The 27,162-nt window shown below is 34.6% G+C and overlaps 1 protein-coding gene across 1 annotated transcript; it reads right to left on the minus strand.

Annotated features, from left to right (window-relative positions):
• On the minus strand, positions 1 to 25,449 carry nek8 (NIMA-related kinase 8). Its single transcript, XM_073818235.1, has 15 exons — positions 25,365 to 25,449; positions 21,455 to 21,660; positions 18,198 to 18,430; positions 17,991 to 18,122; positions 17,661 to 17,869; positions 16,346 to 16,425; positions 15,953 to 16,140; positions 15,715 to 15,862; positions 15,091 to 15,167; positions 11,056 to 11,173; positions 10,721 to 10,871; positions 4,125 to 4,288; positions 3,890 to 4,042; positions 860 to 1,018; positions 1 to 735 (listed from the first exon to the last, which is right to left on the minus strand). Exons 1-15 carry the CDS (start codon positions 25,409 to 25,411, stop codon positions 707 to 709), a joined length of 2,094 nt encoding a protein of 697 aa, XP_073674336.1. The 5' UTR covers positions 25,412 to 25,449; the 3' UTR covers positions 1 to 706.
• Positions 25,450 to 27,162: the final 1,713 nt, after the last annotated feature.

Below are 27,162 nucleotides of genomic sequence, written 5' to 3' on the forward strand. Positions count from 1 at the left end.
ATTTAAGAAATAATATAATATAATATAATTATTATTATTTATAGGTTTATGACAATTTGGAGGAAAATAATGTTACAATACAAAAAATACAAAGGCAAAAAAAAGAAAAGTATATAATATAATATAATATAATACAATATAATGTAATTTTTTTTTCTATTATTCTTCTATTTTATTCCAGGCAGTCTGAATCAGGCATTATTTACAATGCTACATATTATTATTATTACTATTTGTATTATTGTTAGTAGTAGTAGTAGCAATAAAGATAGCATGTTATTCCGGACTAAGAATATATACAGTTATGTAGAAACATAAGCGGCACTTCATAAAATATTTATTTTTAAAAAAAATTTCTTCCAGGCAGTCTGACCTCATTGAGGCATTATGTACAATGCTACATATTCATATTATTATAATGGTTATTAATAATAATAATAATAATAACGACATAATTCAGTTTAATTTTCTGTACACAAAAGATGCAATACTGCAAATACAGAATTAGAAAAATTCTGTGGTCATAAGTTAACAGGCATATACATTTGGTCAAATAAGATTTAAAAAAAATCATGTTATATTATAAATGCAACTGCATGGCTTAAAATTCATAATGAACCCACACTAGCATCCAGTCCCTCAATCCTCATGGACAGGAGCTGAGCGGCTCTTCAGCGGAGTGTGTGCAGTCATTTGGACAATGATGTCACTTTGGAACAGGCTCTTCAAAAAATGCTGAGGAGAGAAACGATGAGCAACAATATAGTCAGTGTGTTTTAACAATGACAGCAACAGATTACAATAACGTCTAGATTCAAGATCTTTAACATTGGGAAAAGAAATCATAGCTGCACATTACGTTTCACAGCCAAGAGTGTGTTTCCATGGCAACAGGCCACTGACGTGACACTGTAAGGGTGGCTCTCGTCGAGCTGCACTGCCCTCGGTTTCCCAGAATCCTCTTCTTTCCGTCCCAGCCGACCACGTGCCCCTTTACCCCAGGTGTACACTTCCCCCTCTGCCGGATCAGGGAGCAGAACATTTACTCACAATTCTGAACATCATTTGGCTGAATGACATCTTTGTCTTGTTTCTGTGCATGTCGGATCCTGTGAGAATCATCAATGAACAAAGACAACATGAAACAATAAAGGTCTTCAGAGGCTTCTAAGCCTCTGGGACACAGTTGGGGTTACATGCTGACCTTTAGCCACATGTCACATTAATTAACCTACCTGCCCCCCACTACAGCACACTGTGTGACTGAAGCAGTCAATGGTGTGATAAAGTATTTAAAATAAATTATAATATAATATAATATAATATAATATAATATAATATAATATAATATAATATAATATAATATAATATAATAATTATTTTTATGTTGATGACAATTTGGAGAAAAATAATGCCACAATACAAAAAATAAATCAATTATAACAGTACATTAAAAAAAATAAAAAAATTAAAATAATGGTCTTACCCCAGGTGTACACTTCCCCTTATTTTGACTGCACTGTCATTATTTTAGCTGCTGTAGTTTGTGGCCAGTATAGTTTGGTTGCTCTTGTAAAAATATTATTAAAAAAGAAAGTAATTTTTTTTAATGTTATGTTAGATTAGATTAAATAAGATATTCCGATCTTTAGGCTATTTTTAAAATTATAAAAAAAAAAACAAATGTTGTGTCATTTTTAAATTAATTGTCATAAAAATATAAATTATTTTATTTTATTCCATGGAATGTCTGGATACTGGATTCTGATTGGCTGGCAGGTGTGCAGTAAAACCGTTTAATGCACAGGTAGTTCCAAGTCAGTTTAATCACCGTTCTATATTAATGCGCTGCTTTAATTGATGCACGCAAAAGCACAGAGAGAGAGAGGTCGGAGATCGCATTGTGCTGCTCACATACATAAACTTCTTGTCAGCGTTTGCCTGCGATCCTTATTAAAATAGCCTAGATATTAGATCGCTACATTATATTCCTCAGCAACGGGGCGGTAAAGATGCTGTTTTGTAATGAATTGTTGTTTGTAGAGAGAGACGCACAGCAGGCAGGCAGGTAACGTTAACGTTACGCACACACACAACTGTCATCTCTCTTGCCTTCACACTCTCTCTTGGTCGATCGATAATCTACTGAAACAAATGCTATATTTCATTCAAATAAATGTGATCTTACCGGACTATTTAATCTCCGAGTCTGATTTGAAGCGGGCAGAATGCTAGAGCTGCGTGTCATAACTGACGAAAATAACCGTCTTTTTTATCCATTCAGTCAAATTTTGCGCTGCAAATATCAATCCTAGTTTTAATTTGTCTATAACCATGGAATAAGCGGGATAATCAACGGCTTGCCGTGCGTTAAAGGATTTAAAATGCACTTCGCGGAGGCAACCACCCTCCGCTTCGCGTCGGGCGGTTATTAGCCTCCACGTCGTGCATTTAAAATCCTTTAACGCACGGCAAACCGTTGATTATCCCTTACTTATTTTTTACGTTTTTTTTATATCAGTCTATTTTTTCTATTTATATCTAAGCGTATTTTTAAGACTATTTTTTTGTATTGTGCCATTATTTTTCTCCAAATTGTCATCAACATATAATTATATTATATAATATTATATTACATTATTAAATATCTATTTTAAAAACATTACTTTTTCCTTATTTATTTATTTGCATTGTAGCATTATTTTCATACTTCTAATTGTCAGTACTTCACTTTTTACCTATTTTTAAGACCATTATTTTTATCTTTTTATTTATTTTATTTTACTTTTATATTTTTTTTTTATTTTTTGTATTACGGCATTATTATTTTCCAAATTGTCATCAACATAAAAATAATTATTATATTATATTATATTATATTATTATTTATTTTAAATACTTTACTTTTTCCTTATTTATTTATTTTATTTGCATTGTAGCATTATTTTTCTTTAAAAATTTAATTATTTTTACATACTTTTCTTTTTTCCCCTATTTTTAAGACCATTATTTTTTTATCATTTTATTTTGCAATGCATTGTTGCATTATTGTTTACAAATTGTCATAAACATATATTATATTATATTATATATTGTAAATACTTATTTTTGTATTGTTGCATTTTTTTTTGCTTTTTTTTTTGTTGCTTTTTTTGACCATTAATAATTATTTATTTATTGTAGCATTATTTTTCTCAGAATTGTCATAAACATATACATAATTATTTAAATATATTTATTTATTTATCGTTGCATTATTTTTTTTTTTCAAATATATATATATATGTATTATAATATATATCTTTGCTCTTTTAAGATCATTATATTTCTTGGTATTGTGGCATTATTTTCCACCAGTTGTCACTAACAATTTTTCCAAAGTGTCATAAACATATAAATATATTTATATTTTATATTTATATTTTATTTACTTATTTGTTAATATATTGTTGCATTATTTTGATTCCAAATTGTCATTAACATATATATTATTATTAAATTAATTATTTATTGTTGCATTATTTTTTCCCCAAAAAATTATCTATTTTAAATAATTTGCTTTTGTGACATTTTCTTTCTTAATAAAAATGTCATTTTCAAAATAATTGAATAATTTCATTGAATAATTTTTTCAAGTGAACTACAACAAGAATATAGTATATATTCTATACAATCTTCTTCTTTTTTCCCCAAAATCATGTATGCCTATTTCTATATTTATTGAGCTACTGCAATGGATAGAAAGAAAATAATTAAGTTAATAACTAGGGCATACATTAAAAAAAATCTAAAAATAGGCTGTTTTCTTGATCCATAAGTTTTTTCATTTGATTTTAGGGTGAAATATGACCTGTTTTCAGAGATTCACTAGTACATATGTCTTGTTTACCTGCTCCAATAGCCAGAGTGAATGCGTCGCCACACGCGGCCATGGTGATCCCCTGCAGTCCTGACACCTGATAGGGCACTCGACTGCTTCGGCGGGAACTGCAGCCAAGCTGACCATGCTGGTTACTGCCGAAGGTGAAACACTGACCTTTCTCTGCATTTAGGGCACACATTCATCGTTTATGAGTCCATCCTCAGTCTAAATCAAAACAGTAGTGTAAATGAAGTGCTCTGACCTGTGACTGCAACAGTGTGTGCTGTACCGATGTCTATATACACAATCTTCTCAACATTTAGAGGAGCCGACTGGACGGGCTGGAACGTCTGAACCTCCTCCACCTGATAGTGAGATGAGGGCTCCTCTCCACCAGAGACCTTATCCAAACCCAGCTTGTTAAATCTGCATTTAAGAAGGTTATTTATTCATTTAAATATCACTTTAGCAGCCCTATGTAAAAAAAAATAAGTGTACTTAATTGTATTGAATGTGCACAAATCTTAAAAGTATTTTTGAGTGTAAATGTATAAAACTGTACTTGCAGATAATATAACATTAACAATGAAATAAAAGGCTGCCTAAGTATACTTTAAGGATAGTTCACGCAAAAATTAAAATTACCTCATGATTTATAATGGCTGTTGAGATTTTGAAGTCCAATAAAGTGCATCCATCCATCATAAAAAGTACTCCAGAGGGTTAATAAAGGCCTTTTGAAGCAAATTGATGTGTTTGTGTAAGAAAAATATCCATATTTAAAACTTTATAAACCATAATCTCTAGCTTCTGCGAACTTTCATACACACGTTCATGAGAGAGTGGCGTTTCAGCGGATGAAGTAGGACGTAGTTGGATGCAGTGACAAGCCGAAGCACAGAGGAGAGAGCAAAACAAAACCCCAAAAACAAGTACAAGTACAAAACAAGAATTTGTAAAGAAAAATGTCAGAGGATTTCGATACAAGTCACAAGGAGGCTGGTTTTCCTTTGCTGTAAACAAAACTGGAACGCCTCTCTCTTGTGAACACACATACGGCAGTTAGTGGAAGCTACAAATTATGGCTTATAAAGTTTTAAATATGGATATTTTCCTTACACAAACACATCGCTTCACTTTAGAAGGTCTTTATTAAACCCCTGGAGATGGATGGATGGATGGATGGATGGATGATGGATGCACTTTATTGGACTTTAAAATCTCAGCACCCGTTCACTGCCATTATAAAGCTTGGAAGAGCCAGGATTTTTTTAAATAATTTTTTAATAATTTTAATAACTGATTGTGTTCATCTAAAAGAAGAAAGTCATATACCTAGGATGGTTTGAGAGCGAGTAAATCATGAGGCAATTTTCAATTTTGGGAGAACTATCACTTTAAAGAGAGTACAGTTTCATGACTATATTTCTCAAAAACACCTTAAAAAAAAAAAACTTTGTAATAATGTTAATTAAAAATTAACATATTTAAATCTTTGTTTTAATAATTTTTTGTTGTGATTTAAAGAATTACACTTATTTTGATGTGTAGACTAAGAACTTAATTATAAGCTTATATTTAAAGGTAATATATTTTAAATTAATTTTCAATGTCATCATTACAAAAGTGTAATTACAAATTTAAAATGCATGACATAAGTTTCAATGGAATTACATCAGATTATTTTTTTGTTTACTATAATAGCTTGTCAGTACATTTAACAATACTGTTAAGACAATAGAAGTAATTAGGAAATTACATATAAAGATGTAAGTACTTAAGTATTTAAAGTCCTGCTTAAGTGGGTCAAAAAACTGAACTTCAGTGCAGTTAAGTTTCAGTTCACATTCAGTTTGCATTTAAAGGGATAGTTCATTCATTCGGTCATCTTGTACTTATTCGCATGTCGTCCCAAACCTATATATAGATGTCTTTCTTCTGCTAAGCACAAAAGAAGATATTTTGAAGAATGTGGGTAACCAAACAGTTTCTAGTCCCCACTGACTAGATTTTTAAAAATTTCTTATTTTGTGTTCAGCAGAAAAAAGAAACGCATACAGGTTTAGAACAACATAGAGGATGAGTTCTTCATGAGTCCCTTGACCTGAACAGTTAAACTTCCCGCTCTTCTTCAGAAAAATTCTTCAGGTTCCACAAATTGTTTGGTTTTTCAGCATTTTTGTGGATTTAAACCCTTTCTATCTATGACTGTATCATTTTGAGATCCATCTTTTCACACTGAGGACAACTGAGGACTCATATGCAACTATTACAGAAGGTTCAAACATTCACTGATGCTCCAGAAGGAAAAACGATGCATTAAGAGCCAGGGGTGAAAACTTTTGAACACAATGAAGATGTGTCCATTTTTCTTATTTTGCCTAAATATCATATTTTTTTATTTAGTGCTGCCCTTCAGAAGCTGCAGAAGATACTGTGTGTTTCCCAGAAGACAACATAAGTTTATTTTACCCTGATCTTCAAATTCAAAAAGTTTTCTCTTAATGCATCATGTTTCCCTCTGGAGCATCAGTGAGCATTTAAACTTTCTGTAATAGTTGCATATTGAGTCCCTCAGTTGTTCTCAATGTGAAATATGGATCTCAAAATCACACAGTCATTGTTGCAAAGGGTACAAAAAAAAGCTGTGGGTCATTCAGGTAACAACACAGTATTAAAATTAAAATGTATGTAAAATTTTGAATGGGGACATTTTTATAAATTCAACTATTATTTTCTCTTGTAGACTATACATAAAAATAACATGCATTTGTATGATCCCTCTTATTTAGGTAAAATAATTAACATTTCACTGATTCTGCAAGTGTATGTAAACTTTTGACCTCAAATGTATTTTTTAAGTATATTTATTTCTGCAGTAAGTACTATTTTATTTGCTAAATTGTACTACTTTTTCACAACCACATCTGGCTAGTCTGTAAGAATGATAAAAAAGGATATTTAGCACTCAGACAGTGGGATGGTGTGGCTGACAGGGTGTGACTGCTATTTAAAGTATGGACATTGTGCTGGTCATTTCCTGTGATGAAATGTCTTCAGCATTCACAGTCCTTTCAAACGCAAGAGCAGGAATGAGGAGTGTGAACTCCCTAAACTGGTTTGGCAATCTGTGAAAAACTACCTTAATGGCTAAGAAAGAAATTAATTGAGGCATTTTTAAGTTTTGGGATTATTATTTGTAATTGTGATTATATTCATGACAGCTTTACAAATCTACGTTAAGGCTCATTAACCAGAAACATGTCAAAACCTAGCCACGTTTGGAAATCAATGACAGTTGACACACTTCAACCAACCACATGCTGTCTGAAGTTTAAATAAATTATGCTGCCTTCAAGTCCTGTTGAAACAACCATATTTATGAGATTAGTGCACATTACGTACAGTTGAGGTCAAAAGTTTGCACCCCCCCCCCCTTTTAGAATCTGCAAAATGTTAAATATTTACTTAAATAAGAGGACTCATACAAAATGCATGTTATTTTTTATTTAGATATTTCACATAAAGACGTTTACATATAGTCCACAAGAGAAAATAACTGTTGAATTTATAAAAATATCTCCGTTCAAAAGTTTACATACACTTGATTCTTAATACTGCGTTGTTACCTGAATGATTCACTTTTTTTGTTTGTTTAGTGATAGTTGTTCGTGAGTATCTTGTTTGTCCTGAACAGTCAAACTGCCAGCTGTTCTTCAGAAAAATACTTTAGGTTCCACAAATTCTTTGGTTTTCAATGACTGCATGATTTTGAGATCCATCTTTTCACACTGAGGACAACTGAGGGACTCATATGCAACTATTACAGAAGGTTCAAACACTCACTGATGCTCCAGAAGAAAGCACAATGCATTAAGGGGTGAAAACTTTTTGAATTTGAAGATCAGGGTAAATTTCACTAATTTCGTCTTCTGGGAAACATGTAAGTATCTTTTGTAACTTCTGAAGGGCAATACTAAATGAAAAATCTATATATATTTAGGCAAAATAAGAAAAATGTACTCTTTCCATTCTGTTCAAAAGTTTTCACCCCCGGCTCTTAATGCATCATGTGTCAACCTTCTGTAATAGTTGCATTTAAGTCCCTCAGTTGTCTTCAGAGTGAAAAGATGGATCTCACAATCATACAGTCATTGTTGGAAAGGGTTCAAAAACACAAAAATGCTGGAAAACTAAAGAATTTGTGGGACCTGAAGGCAGCAGGCAGTTTAACTGTTCAGGACAAACAAGGGACTCCTGAACAACTATCACTAAACAAACAAACAAAACAAAACAAAACAATAACACAGCTGTGGAACATTCAGGTAACAACGCATATTAAGAATTACTTAGTGGAATTACTTGTGGACTATATGTAAACATCTTTGATGTGAAATATTGTTTTCAGGTCAGTACTAAATAAACTATAACATGAATTTTGTATGATCCCTCTTATTTAATAAAAGAATTAACATTTTGCAGATTCTGAAAGGGGGTGTAAACTTATGACCTCAACTGTAATTTGAAATCTGAGGGTTTTCTGAGCCCTGTTTTTCCCAGCAGTTCATAAGCCTCGTTCAGACTGTCAGCCCAAATCCGATTTTGTCTAGATCTGGATGGAATCGGATTTGAATAACTGACTGTCCACACAGTCATATCGCAACTGTTCAAATCCGATTTGTGCGTCCATAAGCGCTCTTTCGTTTTACGGAATGTGCGTTGGTTTCTATGGCAATGCCGTTGCGTTATTATGCCAACGCTAAAAACAACAGTAACAGTTTGCAATAAAGATGCTGTCTTGTGAAATGACAACATTGCCGTCGCGCTGGATTATATTTCGTCATCTAAAGCAGCAGCAGAAACGCAGGAAGCTGCAATGTGCGACTTTATTTTGTGCTGCTGTCTCTGCTGGTTTCAAAACTCAAAGAGGTGCGTATACTAGCTCAGTGTTTTTCAACCACTGTGCCGCGGTACACAAGTGTGCCGTGAGAGATCGTCAGGTGTGCCGTGGGAAATTATTCAATTTCACCTAAAACAGGCCCAGGTTTCACACTGAGTGGGTAGAAATATGAAAGTTCAAAAAATATTGTTTTCATTGTGTTTGTTTGATCCCTATTCAAGACACTTTGATAAGAATGACTGAATGTTGTTAATTGCACTTTTTATTTGACAGAAGAAGGAATATCAGGGCTCGAAATTGTCGCATATGCTCCCAAAATTTAATCTGCGCGATCTCTAAATATATTTGGGAGCATTTTTTGCGAGAAATTGTTGTAGTGCGACTTGTTTTCATTTCTTTACACTCTTTAAATTCTTATCTTAAATTCAGATTTGAGATATTAGCCGTCAATCACTCACTGACACTGCGCTCCGGTCCGCTGAAACCGAACGTTTTTTTGGCTTCAATTTTCTCTCTCTCTCTCTCTCTCTCTCTCTCTCTCTCTCAACCTCTGTTTCGGATTTGCACAAACTGCATTGCAATTAAGGGTGTGTGATGACTTGATTGTGATTTTTGATTGTGGACCATTAAAATCTCTTCACAATATGCTTAAGAAAAATAGTAGCTATACACATTCTGTCCGATGTAGGCCTAATTCTGGCGCCTCCGCCTACTATAATGTACAATGAGGCATACATTCACATCAGACTTTTTGAAATCCCGTTTGTGGTCCCCCACTTTCAAGTTCTTTTGTTAAATGAATGTGTTAATGCACGCTCAGCACCGCCGACAGTTTCGTGAGATCGTTAAAACGAAACCGAAAGCAAAAAACGCACGCGCATTCAAAGGCAATTTTGATACATGGGGTTTAGAGAGCGACTCCCCAATGTGCGCAAATTAGGCTACATAACATATCTAGGCTGTTATTAGTATATGTGGGTTGTAATAGGTTCATAGGTTGTGTATTTGTCAATAGCTCTGAATCATGCTTGAAAAATTTGGTCTCTATTTGCACTTTGAAATTGAGAGAGTAGCCTACAATGATTATGGCAGTTATTGTTTGCACTTAATAGGATTAAGAAAGAATTGTGTAGTTTATTTTTTGTTATTTCTACCATAGATTGTTTAAAAATGCAGTGGCTGCCTCTAATTTAAATGGCTCTACCTATAATAGAGAAAATAAACATATTGTTCATGTACTCATATTTTAAACATATTCTTGTCCCTTGCTTTCATTCAGTCATTCTTAAGGTTTAAAATAAATATTTTTTATTTTTTTAAAAGCCTTTTAGATTCTAGAGTCAGCCCATTTGCTTTTTTTCTGGTGCTCCTAACTTTTTGAAGTTGGGAGCACCAGTGCTACCAAACAAATAAAATAATAATTTCGAACCCTGAATATAAAAGATCATAAAATACTTTTTTCTTTGTGTTTATTTGATTCCTGTTCAAGACACTTCGATAAGAATGGCTGTATATTATTAATATAGGCTACAGAATTACATTTTTTTACAATTTCGATTGTTGGTGTGCCTTGTGATTTTTCTTCAATTGAAAATGTACCTTGGCTCAAAAAAGGTTGAAAAACACTGTACTAGCTGTATATTGTCTTTTCTCGCTTGATTTGCAGTTCGCAACAACACAAGCTTTTTTCTGCAAAGACTTTTGTTATGTTTTCCACAAAAATGTCTGACATGTTTATGTTTCACGTGGTATGAAAACATGAAAAAGCAGAAATTCGATTTAAATAGAATTCCAAACCACATACGAATGTAGCTCGAAACGGATTTGATCAAATCGGATTTCATGTAGTTCGTTGCTGTTCCGACATACCTAAATATGATCGGATTTGCATACAAATCGAATTTGGGCTGACAGTCTGAACGAGGCTATAATGAACTGTGAGAGGACATATTGAGTACCTGTTGTTCCCACAGGCCAGAAGCTGGTGTTGAGTGCTGATGATCATGGAGCAGTCCATCCCACACAGCACACGCTGGGCTTCAAAATCAGTTGGCAAACTCACCTGCTGTGGGCAGTTGTGGCAGTCTTGAGTGGCCAATCCCAGCCGGCCTGTCGGACAGAGAGATAACAGAGAGTGAGTGTGATATAGAGAAAGAGAAAGAGAGGGAGAGGAGGACGATGGAGCACAAAATGCCAGGTCTGTCTGGAGGCGCTGCTGCTGCTGTCTACAAGAGTACAAAGAGAAACCCAAAGAAACACAGTGTTCGAGTGACAAGTGATGTTGCTCCTTTACCGTTGTCTCCTCGGCCCCAGGAGAAAACCTCTCGCTCATTGGTCACTGCCAGGACGTGGGACGCTCCACAAGACACTTGAACCAACTCATAACCCAGCAGAGCCTCCACTATCTTGGGCTGAATACAAAGACGGGAACATGAGGAACCATGAATACAATAAAACTAGATTTCTACATCTTGTAAAGAATATGTGAGTGGTGTGTGACTACAAACCTGAAGAGATGTTGCTAAATTAATGAATATACCTCTAGTATAATTCTAACATTCATTACTTAATATTTATTTGAACTTTATGCTTATTTTTATTTATTATTATACAGGTTTACATATATAAATGACAGTTTTATCAAAAGTTCATCTTTCTTCACAAATAAAATGTGCAATAATAGCTGTAAATTATGCAGTTATTATAACTGCACAGAAACTCCAAAACAGCGATAAATCAATGAGTAAGTTTGCTGGAAAATGATGACACACATGGAAAAACATTACTGACTGGTTTGTAATTTCCAAACTATTCATAAGTCATCCTTACAGTTTCGTAAAAACTTTATCAGTGGTTCCCAGCTACCAAACTTCAGTGTTTTATAGTTCAAGAAAAGCATAAAATGCTTGTAATAATGTAAGACCCTAATGGTCAAGTAAAACTCTGTCAACTGGCCAAACACTCCGCAGTCTTTTATTATTATTATTATTATTATTATTATTATATATTTTTAATTTGCCCCTATTAAATATTTTATATTTTCAATTTTCAATTTAATTTTAAGTTTTAGTTTTTTTAAGGGGGTTATTTATGTTGTTTATTTTTATCTTTTGTAATACATTTGTTTTGGGTAAAATATTTATATTTTGCTTAAATTTATTTTTATTTAGTACTTGAACTTAAACTTTTCATTTATTTGCCAAAGCAACATTTGTAATTTTATGTGTTTTTTTTTTTTTTATCTAATATTCATATATTTTTCTGCTTTATTTAAAAAAAAATAATAATAATAATAAAATAAATAATTTATTTATGTAAATATTTGTAGCTTTTTATGGAAGCCGTTTCCACCACTGAATAAAAACCATTAAAGAAATGGTTATTTAGACTTTTTTTCTCAGAATTGCAAGATATAAACTCACAATTCAGACTTTTTACTCGCAATTGCAAGTTTATCTCACAATTCCAACTTTATAACTCACAACTGCAAGTTTATATCATGAAATTCTTTCTCAGAATTGCAAGATGTAAACTTGCAACTGTCAGAAAAAAGTCAAAATTGTGAGATAAAATGTTTGCAAGGCATAAACTTGCAATTTTGACTTTTTTCTAAGAATTATGTAATATAAACTTGGAATTTTGAGTTATATTATCAGAATTGCGAGATATAAACTTAAAATTCAGACTTTATAACTCGCAATTGCGAGTTTACATCTCGCAATTCTGGGACAAAAGTCAAAATTGTGAGTTAAAAAGTCAATATCATGAGATATACGCTTGCATTTGGACTTTTTTCCGCAGAACTGTGATGTAAACTCGGAATTCTGACTTTTTTCTTGCAACTGCAAGTTTATATTTATATATTTAATATCAATTATACATTTATAAAAATATAATAAAAACTTATATATTTATATCACAATTCGGACTTTATAACTCGCAATTGCGAAAAAAAAGTCAGAATTGATATAAAAAGTCAATATTGCGAGATAATAACTTTTAATTTTGTTTTTCTCAGAAATATGTGATATAAACTTGCATTTCGAGTTATAATATCTTACAATTCTGACTTTTTTCCCCACAATTGTGAGTTTATATCTCACAATTCTGACTTTTTTCTTGCAACTTTGAGTTTATATTTTGCAATTCTTACTTTTTTCTCAGAATTGCATGATATAAACTCGCAAGTACGCGTTATAAATTCTGAATTGTGAGATATAAACTCGTAATTGCGAGAAAAAAGTCAGAATTGTACGTTTATATGTTGCAATTCTTACTTTTTTTCAGAATTGTGTGATATAAACTCGCAACTGCGAGTTAAAAAGTCAGAATTGTGTACAACAATAAATGTACAGTCGTGGCCAAAAGTTTTGAGAATGACACAAATATTAGTTTTCACAAAGTTTGCTGCTCAACTGCTTTTAGATCTTTGTTTCAGTTGTTTCTGTGATGTACTGAAATATAATTACAAGCACTTCATACGTTTCAAAGGCTTTTATCGACAATTACATGACATTTATGCAAAGAGTCAGTATTTGCAGTGTTGGCCCTTCTTTTTCAGGACCTCTGCAATTCGACTGGGCATGCTCTCAATCAACTTCTGGGCCAAATCCTGACTGATAGCAACCCATTCTTTCATAATCACTTCTTGGAGTTTGTCAGAATTAGTGGGTTTTTGTTTGTCCACCCGCCTCTTGAGGATTGACCACAAGTTCTCAATGGGATTAAGATCTGGGGAGTTTCCAGGCCATGGACCCAAAATTTCAACGTTTTGGTCCCCGAGCCACTTAGTTATCACTTTTGCCTTATGGCACGGTGCTCCATCATGCTGGAAAATGCATTGTTCTTCACCAAACTGTTGTTGGATTGTTGGAAGAAGTTGCTGTTGGAGGCTGTTTTGGTACCATTCTTTATTCATGGCTATGTTTTTGGGCAAAATTGTGAGTGAGCCCACTCCCTTGGATGAGAAGCAACCCCACACATGAATGGTCTCAGGATGCTTTACTGTTGGCATGACACAGGACTGATGGTAGCGCTCACCTTTTCTTCTCCGGACAAGCTTTTTTCCAGATGCCCCAAACAATCAGAAAGAGGCTTCATCAGAGAATATGACTTTGCTCCAGTCCTCAGCAGTCCATTCGCCATACTTTTTGCAGAAGATCAATCTGTCCCTGATGTTTTTTTGGAGAGAAGTGGCTTCTTTGCTGCCCTTCTTGACACCAGGCCATCTTCCAAAAGTCTTGGCCTCACTGTGTGTGCAGATGCGCTCACACCTGCCTGCTGCCATTCCTGAGCAAGCTCTGCACTGGTGGCACTCCGATCCCGCAGCTGAATCCTCTTTAGGAGACGATCCTGGCGCTTGCTGGACTTTCTTGGATGCCCTGAAGCCTTCTTAACAAGAATTGAACCTCTTTCCTTGAAGTTCTTGATGATCCTATAAATTGTTGATTTAGGTGCAATCTTAGTAGCCACAATATCCTTGCCTGTGAAGCCATTTTTACGCAACGCAATGATGGCTGCACGCGTTTCTTTGCAGGTCACCATGGTTAACAATGGAAGAACAATGATTTCAAGCATCACCCTCCTTTTAACATGTCAAGTCTGCCATTCTAACCCAATCAGCCTGACATAATGATCTCCAGCCTTGTGCTCGTCAACATTCTCACCTGAGTTCACAAGACGATTACTGAAATGATCTCAGCAGGTCCTTTAATGACAGCAATGAAATGCAGTGGAACGTTTTTTTCGGGATTAAGTTCATTTTCATGGCAAAGAAGGACTATGCAGTTCATCTGATCACTCTTCATAACATTCTGGAGTATATGCAAATTGCTATTATAAAAACTTAAGCAGCAACTTTTCTAATTTCCAATATTTATGTAATTCTCAAAACTTTTGGCCACAACTGTACAATTCTGACTTTTTTTTCTTGCAATTGCAAATTTGTATCTCACAATTTAGACTTCATAACTCGCAAATGTGACCAAAAAAGTCAGAATTGTGATATAAAAAGTCAATATCGTGAGATATAAACTTGCAATTTAGTTTTTCTCAGAATTTTCTCAGAATCACCAGATATAAACTCACAATTCTGACCTTTTTACTTGAACTTAAACTTTCCATTTATTTGCCAAACATCTAATATTCACATTTTTTCAGCTTTATTTCAGTTTCAGTTTTAGTTACCAAAACCAATGTCACACTGATCACAGGCCAGCATGTCATCTATATTGTTGAACCCTGAGGTCAAATGTTTAAGATAGCTTGTTTAACTAAATATACTATTTTAAAACAATAGATCTGTATATATTAGGTCATCTAAACCTACCTGTGTCACATCATTAAAGTTCCCATGTCCAAGACAACCGTTGCTTCCGCTTCCAAACGTCATGATTATACCTCTGTCTGCAAAACCGAAAGCAAATTGAGCAGATTATAGTCGCTGTAGCTGATAAACAAAGATTTAACAACAGCCGTTCCTTCGTCAGTGCAAACCGCTGGACGAGAAGAACAACTGAGCTGGAAGTGAGGACCTTTAATCCTCTGTATCTGCTGGTGACTAATGATTCCCCTGCAGAGACGACTGCTAACAGCATATCCTTTACTTTAGAGCAGACAAATGTACACCGCTGTGCTACAATGCCAGGGGACAAGAGATTAGCTTTTGTGGTCTGAACAAATGGTGCTTAATGAGCTCTGTAGGAAGGATAGTAAAAAGGAGTGATTACATCCTCCTTTCATCCTTTTTCAACTTTATCGCAAATGTTTAAATTACTCTAATTTGCATAGACAGGTCCACTTTGCAGCTACAGGCCAAGAATTGCCCACTTAAGCAGGAAAAGAGCATCTGATGGACAGTTTTGGTCTTATGTGGTGTAAGGGATGGAAAAATCTGAAGTCGCGACAATATGCTGAGACCTGCATGGAAAATTCTGGATTGTAAGAAGCATACCTGTTAGACAGGTGGTGAAGAGATCTCCACATGAGACTGATTTGATGGTGACACCAGACTGTCCCTCCAGGAAGCGAGAGATAAACTGTGGCTGCATCTGCTCAACGGAGCCGGGCAGAGAGGGCTCACCGGATCCAACCGAGGGGGCCTGGCATTGAGTCAAACCGAAATAAACATTGAAAACTGAAATCAAATATGATTTATATTCAGTTAGGATAAAGAACAGTGATCAACACACCTCCCAAGTGATGAGCCTCCCAGATTTTGTGACGCCCATCTTCTGGGTGCGGCCCAGGGACACTTGAATAACCTCTGTGTTTAACATGGGCAGACGGAGAGGAGTGGAGATGCCACTACCCCAAGTGTACACGGATGATAAAGGCAGTGGGTGCATCATCTTTGTTGAGGTTAGACTGGACAGCCCTCCTATTGGAATAAATGGCACCAGAAAAGCTTTATGCACATATAAAACCAAAAGGGTTTAGACTAATTATGAAATAAAATGAAGTAAAAAACATGATATTTATTTTGCTATAAATCCAAGGCTGTATTAATAAAACATGTAATGATGCTTTAAAACATAGGGTTAGGGTTAGTAAATAGGAGGATTTATAAGGGAATAAGATCCCACCCCTGGTTCTGGTTCCAGTTACGCGTCCACCAGGTCTCCCATGAGGGCCTGTCTGTACAGCAGAAAGTGGCTTTTCTATTCTGAAAAAGAATAATTTCATCAAGACAATAAAATTAAATAAAATTAAATGAAAATACAATACAATATAAAAAATAAAATCCAATAAACAAGTCTAAAAATAGTTTTATTAAATATGGTAGTAAAATAAAATAATACAATAAAATACGAAAACAAGTCTAAAATACAATTATTTTAAACATAGGAGTAAAATAAAATCAAATAATCAAGTCTAAAAAACAGTTTTATTAAATATGGTAGTAAAATAAAATAAGTGGACAAACAAAGTGCATTTACAATTATTTGTGGTAGTACAATAAAATAAAATAAAACAATACAATAAAACAATAAAAAAATAAAAAATAATAATAAACAAGTCTAAAAAAACGTTTTAATAAATATGGTAGTAAAATAAAATAAAATGAAATAAACAAGTCTAAAAACAGTTTTATTAAATCTGGTAGTAAAATAAAATAAAATAAGTGGTCAAACAAAGTGCATTTACAATTATTTGTGGTAGTACAATAAAATAAAACAATACAATAAAACAATAAAATGAATTAAAATAAAATAAAATAATAAACGAGTCTAAAAACTGTTTTAATAAATATGGCAGTAAAATAAAATAAAATAATAAACAAGTCTAAAAACAGCTTTATTAAATATGGTAATAAAATAAAACAAAATAAGTGGTCAAACAAAGTGCATTTACAATTAATTGTGGTAATACAATAAAATAAAATAACATATACAAATCTAAAAACTGTTTTATTAAATATGGTACAAAAAATATTAATAATAAAATAAAATTGTGGTGAAAAAAGTGAAAGTGGTGAAACAAAAAAAAAGTCCAAAAACAGTACCATTAACTGTGGTAGCAAAATTAATTAAAATAAAATAATAAATACACAAGTCTAAAAACCCTTCTATAAAATATCGTAGTTAAATAAAATAAAATAAATAATTACAGTAGTCAACATTTGAAGTAGATCAAAACCTTTCATCAAAGTTGTTCTAAAACCAAAACAATACCCGTTGTTGTTTTAGGACAACTTTGATTAACTTTTTTGATCCACTTCAAATGTTGACTACTGTAGTAGCCAAACATAATGTATTTACAATACTTAGGCTGAGTCCAAAATCAGTACTATTAAATGTGGCAGAAAAGTAAAAAAATAAAATGAAATTAGTGGCCAACCAAAATGCATTTAAGCATTTAAACGCAGTAGAAAAATAAAATCTGATAAAATAGTTGTACCTGCGCATTTTGACGTTGCCTATGTCAGTGTAAAGATTAAGCAATGGCCTGATGCAGATGGGATGAGCCATGATCTCATTGAGCTGGGGCCTTTTGGATGGGTCCAGATTGAGCATGTTGAGAATGAGTTGTCTCAATTCCGGGCTGTAACGATCTGAAATGGGGGCAAATGTGCCACTCATGATCTTCAGCACCAAAGCTGGCAGGTTCTGACAACAAAGAAGCAGCCTCGCATGTCATTCAAACTTCATTTAAGAAACAAATTATTTTGTAATGTTCAGATTCTTTCAAATCAAGTCACAGCCAAATTAATAAAAAAATACATCTTACTGCTGCCTCAAAAGCTCTCTTGAGACTAGCAAGCTCATAAAGCACACAGCCCAGGGCCCAAATGTCACTTTTCTGGTTGTATGGCTTTCCTTCACACAGTTCTGGAGAGATATAACACGGTGTCCCCACGACCTGTCATAAAAAGGGGATTTTGAACTGTGGCTAAATCACATGCTGTCACATTCACATAATTACAGCGGTACTTACAGTATAAGCTTTGCTCTTGCTGACAAGAATTTTTGAGATTCCGAAGTCTCCTATTTTTACTATCATCCGGTGCTTGTCTAGGAGTATGTTCTGGGTTTTGAGGTCCCGATGTAGGATGAGTTTATTGTGCACATGATAAAGAGCCAATAAGATCTGGACGAAGAAGTGTAATATGGTGTCCTCATCTAACAGGGAGTTGCAGCGCTTCTGTATGTAATCCGCCAGGGTTCCACCTACAATAATCATAAACAGACAAATGATTACATGCATGTTGTTCCGAATCATAATTCAAAAAACGTACAAACTAGTTGTATAATCACAATAATAAAGATAGCTGCAAGCAGCGAATTCCGGGGTTCAAGTGCTTTAAGGCATTTAAGCACATATGAAAAAAGACAAGCTTTTTTTTTTTTGCAAATACAGGTAATTTACCATAGAAATATTACGTTTTGTAATGTTTATGACTGTTATTTCGCCAGCTGTGGTCCGATCTCCTTAAAACTTTGCATGCTTGTTTAGAATCACTTGTCGCATGTGCTCACCAGGTTTAGTGAAGTTTTGAGATTTCTTTTAGGATTTATAGGATTTGGGGTAAATTCAGAGAGGCCCCTTTTCTAAACACCTCTATTATAGGATAAATTTCAACATTTTTTGATAATTATTGACCTAGAGAATTGTACTGCAGTGTTTTTTTCTACATTGAGTGAGAAACCTAGGACTAGTTCGCAAAAGTAGATTTTTTACATCTTCTCAATCTTTTAACAAACGATTTGAGTGACAGCAGTGGTTCTTGAGGCAAAGTTTTCCAGAATGAGGAGTTCTGTCATATGATATGAGTATCGCATTTACGTGCGAAAAACCGTGCAACGCACAATGGTTTATGCCCTTGAAAAAGGCGACATCGCCCCCCAGTGGCCGATTTCTTTCAGATTTCTCACAGACCTTTGGGGCTGTGAGTCAAACAGGCCCACCAAGTTTCATTCCAATCGGCCTCCATTAACCTTGTCTAATAGGTGCTCAAAACTCATTGGCCAATGGCATGTTTTTGGAGTTCTGTAAATGTCCTTATAGACACTTGTGGCACTTTGAACCAAGGCTGTGCACAGCGATTTTCATGTTGATAGGACAAATGGTTGCATAGGTATAGCCATTTTTATGTTTTCCCTCTTAAAGGAAAAAACCCCACAATTTTCTTGTCCTGCTACCTCAGATTGTACTTTTGCATACGTGTTCTGAGTTTGGCGGAGATATCTCATTCCGTTCAGGAGTTACAGGCATTTCACTAAAAGTGGCACTGCCCCTTTTAAACACTTTGGCATTCCTTTGCAACAGTGAGTGAAAGTTACACTTTTTTTATAATTATTGATATTGGCTCTCCAGAGAATCTTTCTGCAATGGTTTGGTTCGATCGGCGAAAAAACCTAGGACTAGTTTGCAAAAGTAGGTTTTGCAAAAAATCCAAAATACTCTAAAATTTTGCCTCACGATTGAATTTGAGTCGTGAGTCTTTCGTGAGCCAAGGATTTCAACGACATAAGATACTTGAGCCTGCGACCGAAGTTTTAGGAGTTATGAGCGATTTCGTACTTTCAGTCACTGTAGTGCCCCCGTCAGGCCGATTGGGGTGAACCTTGGTGAAGTTGTCGGCGGTGTGAGTACTGCCATCCCTCCAAGTTTAAAGGCTCTACGACTTATGGTTTGGTCTGTTTGGTTTGGCCCCTTTTCCAGAATAAAGCTGCACCATTCCAGCTCGTAACTCACATGCTCTGCTAAAAACATTTGTTTGGGTTTGATTATCATGTCTATCGCACTAAAAACGTGTTTTAAAGCCATATTAGTTTAAACTTCTGATATAGGGTTTTCAGAGCGCACGCATCCAAAGCACAAGCACAGGAAGCAGCTGTCCCATGGCATGTGAGTACTAAACTAAGTTCTCTTTCATGTCTTATTGCGCTTAAACTGCCAAATACACACAAGTTTATGGTAAAAACACACTAGTTACAAAAACAGTCGGTTATGTCTGTGAAGGTAAACAGCTGGGAAAGAAATTGCATGTTTACATTACATTTCATCTGTGTGGCAGCAGTGTAATAATATACAGTAAATAAATCAATCCACTGCTCTCATCTCCTCTGAGGCTGGGACTCTAAACAGTGTTCTGTGCTTGTCTGTGCAGCTAACGACAGAACAGTTAGCATGCTGTGCTCAAACTTTTGCCATAGCGTTAGAACTGGTACACCATTGTCGCATGCGAAAACAAAATGGTGGCACGATAGGTGGAAATGTTTAGATTAAAAGGAGATAATATTATAATAAGATCCCCCTTTTTACATCTCTGCGGTGCAAAATCTGAGCAGCTTGTTTTTTCACATGCATGCAGAAAAGGCTTAACAAACGTTACTGGGTTGGTAGCAGTGTTGTTTTTGACAACCATCTTAGATTTAGTCTTAGTCTTAGTCTTTTGGACTAAAATGCTTCTTAGTTTTAGTCAAATTTTAGTCACTTCTATATGTGATAGTTTTAGTCCAATTTTAGTCGACGAAAAGTCAAAAAGGTTTTAGTCTAGTTTTAGTCGACGAAAAGTCAAAAAGGTTTTAGTCTAGTTTTAGTCAAAAAAAAGGGAAAAAGGTAGTCTTTTAACAAATTAATGTAGGTCAGTAAGTATTTTGCTGTTGGGTAGTGTCACTTATAAGTTCTGAAAATAGCAGATCTATAGTTCAACACAATGTGAGCTTCCGGATCGACAATTTTCACCAATAATTACAATAATGAAGGAATGTTTTAGAACATAAAAGACAAACAAGGATGGAATGCTAAAACGGCTTGCCATACTAGTATAGCAAAGAGTATTAAATGCTAAAACGGCTTGCCATAGCGTCAGATACTTTTTAAGTTTTAATTGGCATGCACAATAAGCGGAAATGTCATGCATTTTAAACGTCTGACGGACCACCCACTAACATTTTCGTCTATTCTCGTCTCGTCAACGAAAACTCACACACGTCTCGTCATGTTTTAGTCATCAACGAGCCATTTTTATCTCGTCATCGTCTCGTTATCGTCATGAAAAAAAGTGGCGTCAACGAAATGATTTCGTCATCGTCATCGTTGACGAAAACAACACTAGTTGGTAGATGACCTGGGGACCCGTCTATAGCACTTAACCAAGGAAAAAGTCTGATTTTCATAATATGTCCCCTTTAAATTGAAGGTAAACATTAAGTGACCATCAAAAAGTGAGTGATGAAAGTCTATACCTGGAGCGTATTCCATTGCGATCATTAGCGCCTTATCCTCAAGGAAGTTTTCATAATACTCAATTATGTTGGGGTGGCTGAGTAACTTAAGGACTTGGCATTCATTCTGGGCTGCAAGACGTTCATCACGGGTCATCTGCTCAACTGGGATTTCCTTCAAGATGACCAGTGCGCCATCAGTGCGTCTGCGACAAAGGTGCACTATCCTGTAACAGAGAAATCAGGATACACTGCAGTAAGTGGATTTTTTAGGTTTTAAGTTGTCCACTTTCTATTTTATCGTACTTTTAAAATTAGCACTTGTTATGAAAATAATATACTTTAAAATAATATACTCAAGTATGAACTAAATATATTTTTTCAGACACTTAATTGCAAGTTAACTGCAATTAGGCAGTACATAAATGTAATTACAGCTGTACATAAATGATTAAACCCCCCAAAGACTGCAGTACTTTACAAATTCAAGTTTTTCTGAACATCCAGGATTTTATAAAAATGGCATCTGCAGCAGTTTACTGGCATATTAAAAGTGATTATGTCAATATATAACGTAATGTTTTTGAGTAATAGTTTTTTTTCCAATAACAGCAATGTCATAATTATTCAACCCCTATTCAACTGATGTTTTTAAGTCACTTATTTGAATGGTGGAGAATAAAGTTGTCTTAAAACACAATTAAGCCTTTAGAAACTCTTTAAAAAAAAAACTAAATTAGCTTGAGCTGTTACACACACATACATTTAACTAGGGATGTAACGGTATTGTAAATACCGTCGTACCGCAATAGCACATTTTTTCGATACTACCGTGGTCGCATGACTCGATAAAACGAAAGGTCTTCTGAGAAAAGTTTGCTCAGGCGAATGGAGCGAGCGGGAGGTAGCGGGAACTACAATTCCCATCAGCCCAGGCGTGGCCATAATCCTTTGCGGTCTGTTCCCCGCCCGCCTTGAACGTCAAGTTCATTTTATTTTCGATATAGCGCCAGATCACAATAGAAGTCATTTAAGGTTATCTTCCCTATAGAACAGGTCTATACATTGTTCTTTTATTAAACAAACTAAATTGCCTTATGTTATTTATCTTATTTACACGAAGGCATGTCATCTCTATCTCTACATGATGGCGCGTTTACAATGTCTCTTCCGTGAAAACACACAGGACTCCATTCATAAAAACGGAATTTACTATAGCGCGGAATGCCACGGAATTTGTTGATTTTTCTTCATTCAAATCGCGATATGGACTAGTGTCTGTGAAAACTGAAATGCAAAAAGACTGTTTTAATATGAATCCTGCATGTTCCGTTTGCCTCTGTCTGTATGGTGGAGACGCGTTTTTTTCCTCTTTACTACACTCATACTGAAGCACGCGGATGCTCCCGCTAATTTTTGGCATTTGCATCTCACATGAACAGATAAACTCATTCTCCAAAGCTGCTGTTAGTGTCACTTTTACCGTTTCATCTAAGAAAACTATCCGCATATCATGGACACACAGAAACTTCACGGCAACCTGTCAAAATAAAAGTAAGGTTTAACATGAAACAGAACAATATTAGTCTTGTATTTCTTTTGTACAGTATAATGCAGGTGTTTATATATTCCTATTTAAATAATTTACATAAAACAATATATATAATAAAAAATAAATATTACAAGAAGATTAACCACTTAATTGTAGAAAAAATACTACAATTATTATTTAAACGTTTTAAACTGAATATAATTTTTCTTTCATGGATGGATTTTAACAGTAAACCTGTTTGTTTGCCAAAAATTAAAAGGGTTTATTTTTCATTTGATTAAAAATAAATAAATGTTTATGCTTTCATTTGATTATCAGACAAATTAAAACACATAAGAATTAAAAAAAAAAAAAAAAAAAGCAAAAGATAGTAGAGCCCTATTGTTCAAAATGTTAAAATAGACAGTTTTGGACTTATTTTTCCACTCAAATGAATGTTTTCGTTATTACACAAAGTAGGCTAAAGTACTGCGAAAAAAAGTAACGTGGTTACATGGTTTAATATTTTTTTGTTATTAAAATTGAAAAATTGAAGTTCCTGTTTCAAAGTTTACAGATAGATGGCTAATTTTTATGCCATTGATATGTTCAGTGTTCATGTAAACTGTTTAATAAACACTTCTGGAACTTTTTTTCGAGTCTCTTCATTAGTTTTGTTTTTCCTGTAAATGATTCAATAAATACCGTACCGTGCCATTCATATCGAGGTATTACCGTACCGTGAAGTTTTGATACCGTTACATCCCTACATTTAACATGTGCTGAAGTTGAGTAGCAAAAATGGCAAAGTCAACTGAGCTCTCACAAAAGCTATAGAGAAGAATAGTTTTCAAGACATTGAAAGTTCCTAGAGACACAGCTGGCAGCCTTATTCCTTACTTTAAAATGTGTTGTAGCAAAAAACCTTTGAGGGTAAAATGACCTGACGAAAGGAGGAAAAGCATTTCATTGCAGTGTACAAGAATAGCACTCTTGACTGAGAAGAACAAAGAGCGACATGCATTTGCTAAACTTAATTTGGGCAGACCTGTGGAGTTCTGAAAGAATGTTTTATGGAGTGAACACCATCTCTAATTGTCAAACATGGAGGGGGGCCAATCCTGTTATGCAGGAAGTGGAACTCAAGACTGTATGAAGGACATTATGAATTCTTTTAAGTATCAGGCCATTTTGGCACGAATTGGGATGCCTTTTGGTGCAAGGAGTCAAGGACTGACACTGATGAGCAATAGACTTTCCTGCAGGACAGCCATCCCAAAGTAAACTTTTAAATATGCTTGGTTCAGGGTTCAGTCGTGGAATGTTCTTGAGATTTTTCAGATTTAATTCTTATTGAAAATATTTGGTTGAATTTGAAGTAAGCAGTGGCAAAGTGAAAACCAAATATTATTTATTGGGGGTTATATAGAGTAAACAATTCTGCACCAAATTTGACTTTTGGAGGTTGAATAATTTTGAACATGAATGTTTAGAGCCAATTATTATTATTTTGTATTATTTATTAACTTTACATTCTCAGAATTACTCAAATGTGTAAAAATAAACTTTCTCTAATATTGTACTAATGCCTTTGTTGAGAAGCTAAACTTTATCTTGATTTTTGACAAGCATTTATGGTAGTACTACTTTAATGTCATTACTGTTAAAACATATATTAAATATATTTGTAATTACACTTCTGTAATGAGGTTTCAATTAAGTTTAGTTAATGTTAATGTAATATTACTAAAAAACAATACAGTTTTAATTATAATCAAGTACTTTACATGTACTTTAGTGTTAGTCAACGCATCAAATATGTGTACATCATTCCTCCACGACAAAAGATTATTAAAACGTAATTATTTAAAATGTAGTTTAAAAGCTTTTACTTTATTAGGCTACAAAGTGCATAGTCATGAAAGCGTACTTTGTGACTCTTAACATGTTCTCAAAAACGTTTTAAGATAGAAACTTTGAGTAAACATTTCACACAGTAGCCATTATTATCCTGAGTGAGAAGCTTAGACTTCCTACTGGACATTCCGGTTAGGTTCCAAATTACGACAGAAATTCCAATAGGAAAGTTGTTTTGACAGGCAAATTTAAAAAAGAATAGGGCTATTCGTTGCTCAACAGTTCTTTTCCCTTTGAAAAGAAAAAAGTTTCGAACTCATATTCAAACTCTTAATGCAACTGTAACTGGTTGAATAGGGTGATAATAGCTTTGTAACTATACTGATGGAATGCGGAAACGCTGAAAAGTGATGCTCTCTGTATGTTATGTTCCGTTAGCTCTCTCTCGGATTCTGAGAGGAGCGCCGTAGATGTGAAGTTCTTCACAGAGTTTCTAAAGTCGTTTTGTAAAGCAAACGATAACGCGTTCGTAGTTGTATTTACCCGAATGCTCCTCTCCCGACCACTTTTATCTTCTCGTACTTCTCCATGTTTGCTGGCTTCTAAACGCGCCTCGTTACTAGGCAACACATCCTTTGCTCCTACGGAGTTCTGGAGGGGACAAAATACAGCAAGTAAGGAAGGGGAGCTGACTCTAACCCCATCATTTTGACAAGGGTGATGCTAATTCAAGGATGTAACTACAAATTTAGTGTCATTTATGAATGAACTACTGCAAAAAAAAAAAAAAAAAAGAAAAACTCTTATAAAAGTTTGCTTTCTTTGAGCATTGAAAAGAGTGTCTAAGTAGTGAAGTAGGTGATCATTTGTTCAGATGCTGGATAGACTATTTTGAATGTTGTTCCTCAAAGCTACACTCTTCAAAATAAAGGTTCCAAATGGTGTTTTTGCAGTGATGCCATAGAAGAAACATTTTTGGTTCCCCAAAGAACCTTTCAGTGAACAGTTCGCAAAAAAAATGCAAAATGTCAACTGAGCTCTCAGTCTAAGGCTACATAAAGATTTTTAAGACATTAAAAGTTCCTAGAGACACCGCTGGCAGCCTTATTCCTTACTTTAAAATGTGTTGTACCAGAAAACCTTTGAGGATAAGACGACCTGACGAAAGGAGGAAAAACATTTCAATGCAGTGGACAAGAAGAACACTAGACAAGTATGACCTTCATGTTGAGGCGTCTTGCCAAACAAAAATATAGACTTGAACATGCTAAAATTCATTTGGATAGACCTGTGGAGTTCTGGAAGAATGTTTTATAGAGTGATGTGACCAAACTGGAACTGTTTGGACCTATGGAAAAGCTTATAAGCAGAACACCTCTATCTATCGTCAAACACGAAGGTGGGCCAATCATGTTATGGGACTGTTGCAGGAAGTGGAAATCAAGACTGGATAGACTATTCTGAACGCTGTTCCTCAAAGCAACACTCTTTAAAATAAAGGTTCCAAATGGTGTTTTTGCAGTGATGCCATAGAAGAACCATTTTTGGTTCCCCAAAGAACCTTTCAGTGAACAGTTCTCAAAAAAAGCAAAAATGGCAAAGTCAACTGAGCTCTCACAAAAGCTATAGATAATAGTTTTATTTTATTAGAAAGTCTAAGTCTAAAGATTTTCAAGACATTAAAAGTAGAGACACAGCTGCCAGCCTTATTCCTTACTTTAAAATGTGTTGTACCAGAAAACCTTTGAGGGTAAGATGACCCGACAAAAAGAAGGAAAAACATTTCAATCCAGTGTACAAGAAGAACACTAGACAAGTATGACCTTCATGTTGAGGCGTTTTGCCAAATAGCACTCTTGACCGAGAAGAACAAAAAGGTCAACTTGAACATGCTGAAATTCATTTGGATAGACTTGTGGAGTTCTGGAAGTATGTTTCATGGAGTGATGTGACCAAACTGGACCTGTTTAGACCTATGGATCAGCATACACTCTTAAAAATAAAGGTGCTTCAAAAGGTTCTTTAAGCGATGCCATAGAAGAACCATTTTTGGTTCTACAAAGAACCATTCAGTCAAAGGTTCTTTAAAGAACCATTTCTTGCTTACCTATTTGCCACAAAGAACCTTTAGTGAAACAGAAAGGTTCTTCAGATCTTAAAAGTTCTTTATGGAACCATTTAGACAAAAAGGTTCTTCTATGGCATCGTGAAGCACCTTTATTTTTAAGAGAGTAGGTCTGGTGCAAAAAAAAAGACAAAGCTTATAAGCAGAAGAACACCTCTATCTATCGGCAAACATGAAGGTGGGCCAATCATGTTATGGGACTTTTGCAGGAAGTGG

Source organism: Garra rufa, chromosome 14, assembly GCF_049309525.1.
Source record: "Garra rufa chromosome 14, GarRuf1.0, whole genome shotgun sequence".
Lineage (NCBI taxonomy): Eukaryota > Metazoa > Chordata > Actinopteri > Cypriniformes > Cyprinidae > Garra > Garra rufa.

Coding starts and splice junctions, on each gene's coding strand:
- nek8 (XM_073818235.1), bottom strand. CDS start 25,411: ATGGAGAAGTACGAGAAGATAAAAGTGGTCGGGAGAGGAGCATTCGG. Junction 16,141..16,345: donor AACTGGAACCAGAACCAGGG/GTGGGATCTTAT, acceptor TTATTCCAATAG/GAGGGCTGTCCAGTCTAACC. Junction 15,863..15,952: donor GGAGGCTCATCACTTGGGAG/GTGTGTTGATCA, acceptor ACTCAATGCCAG/GCCCCCTCGGTTGGATCCGG.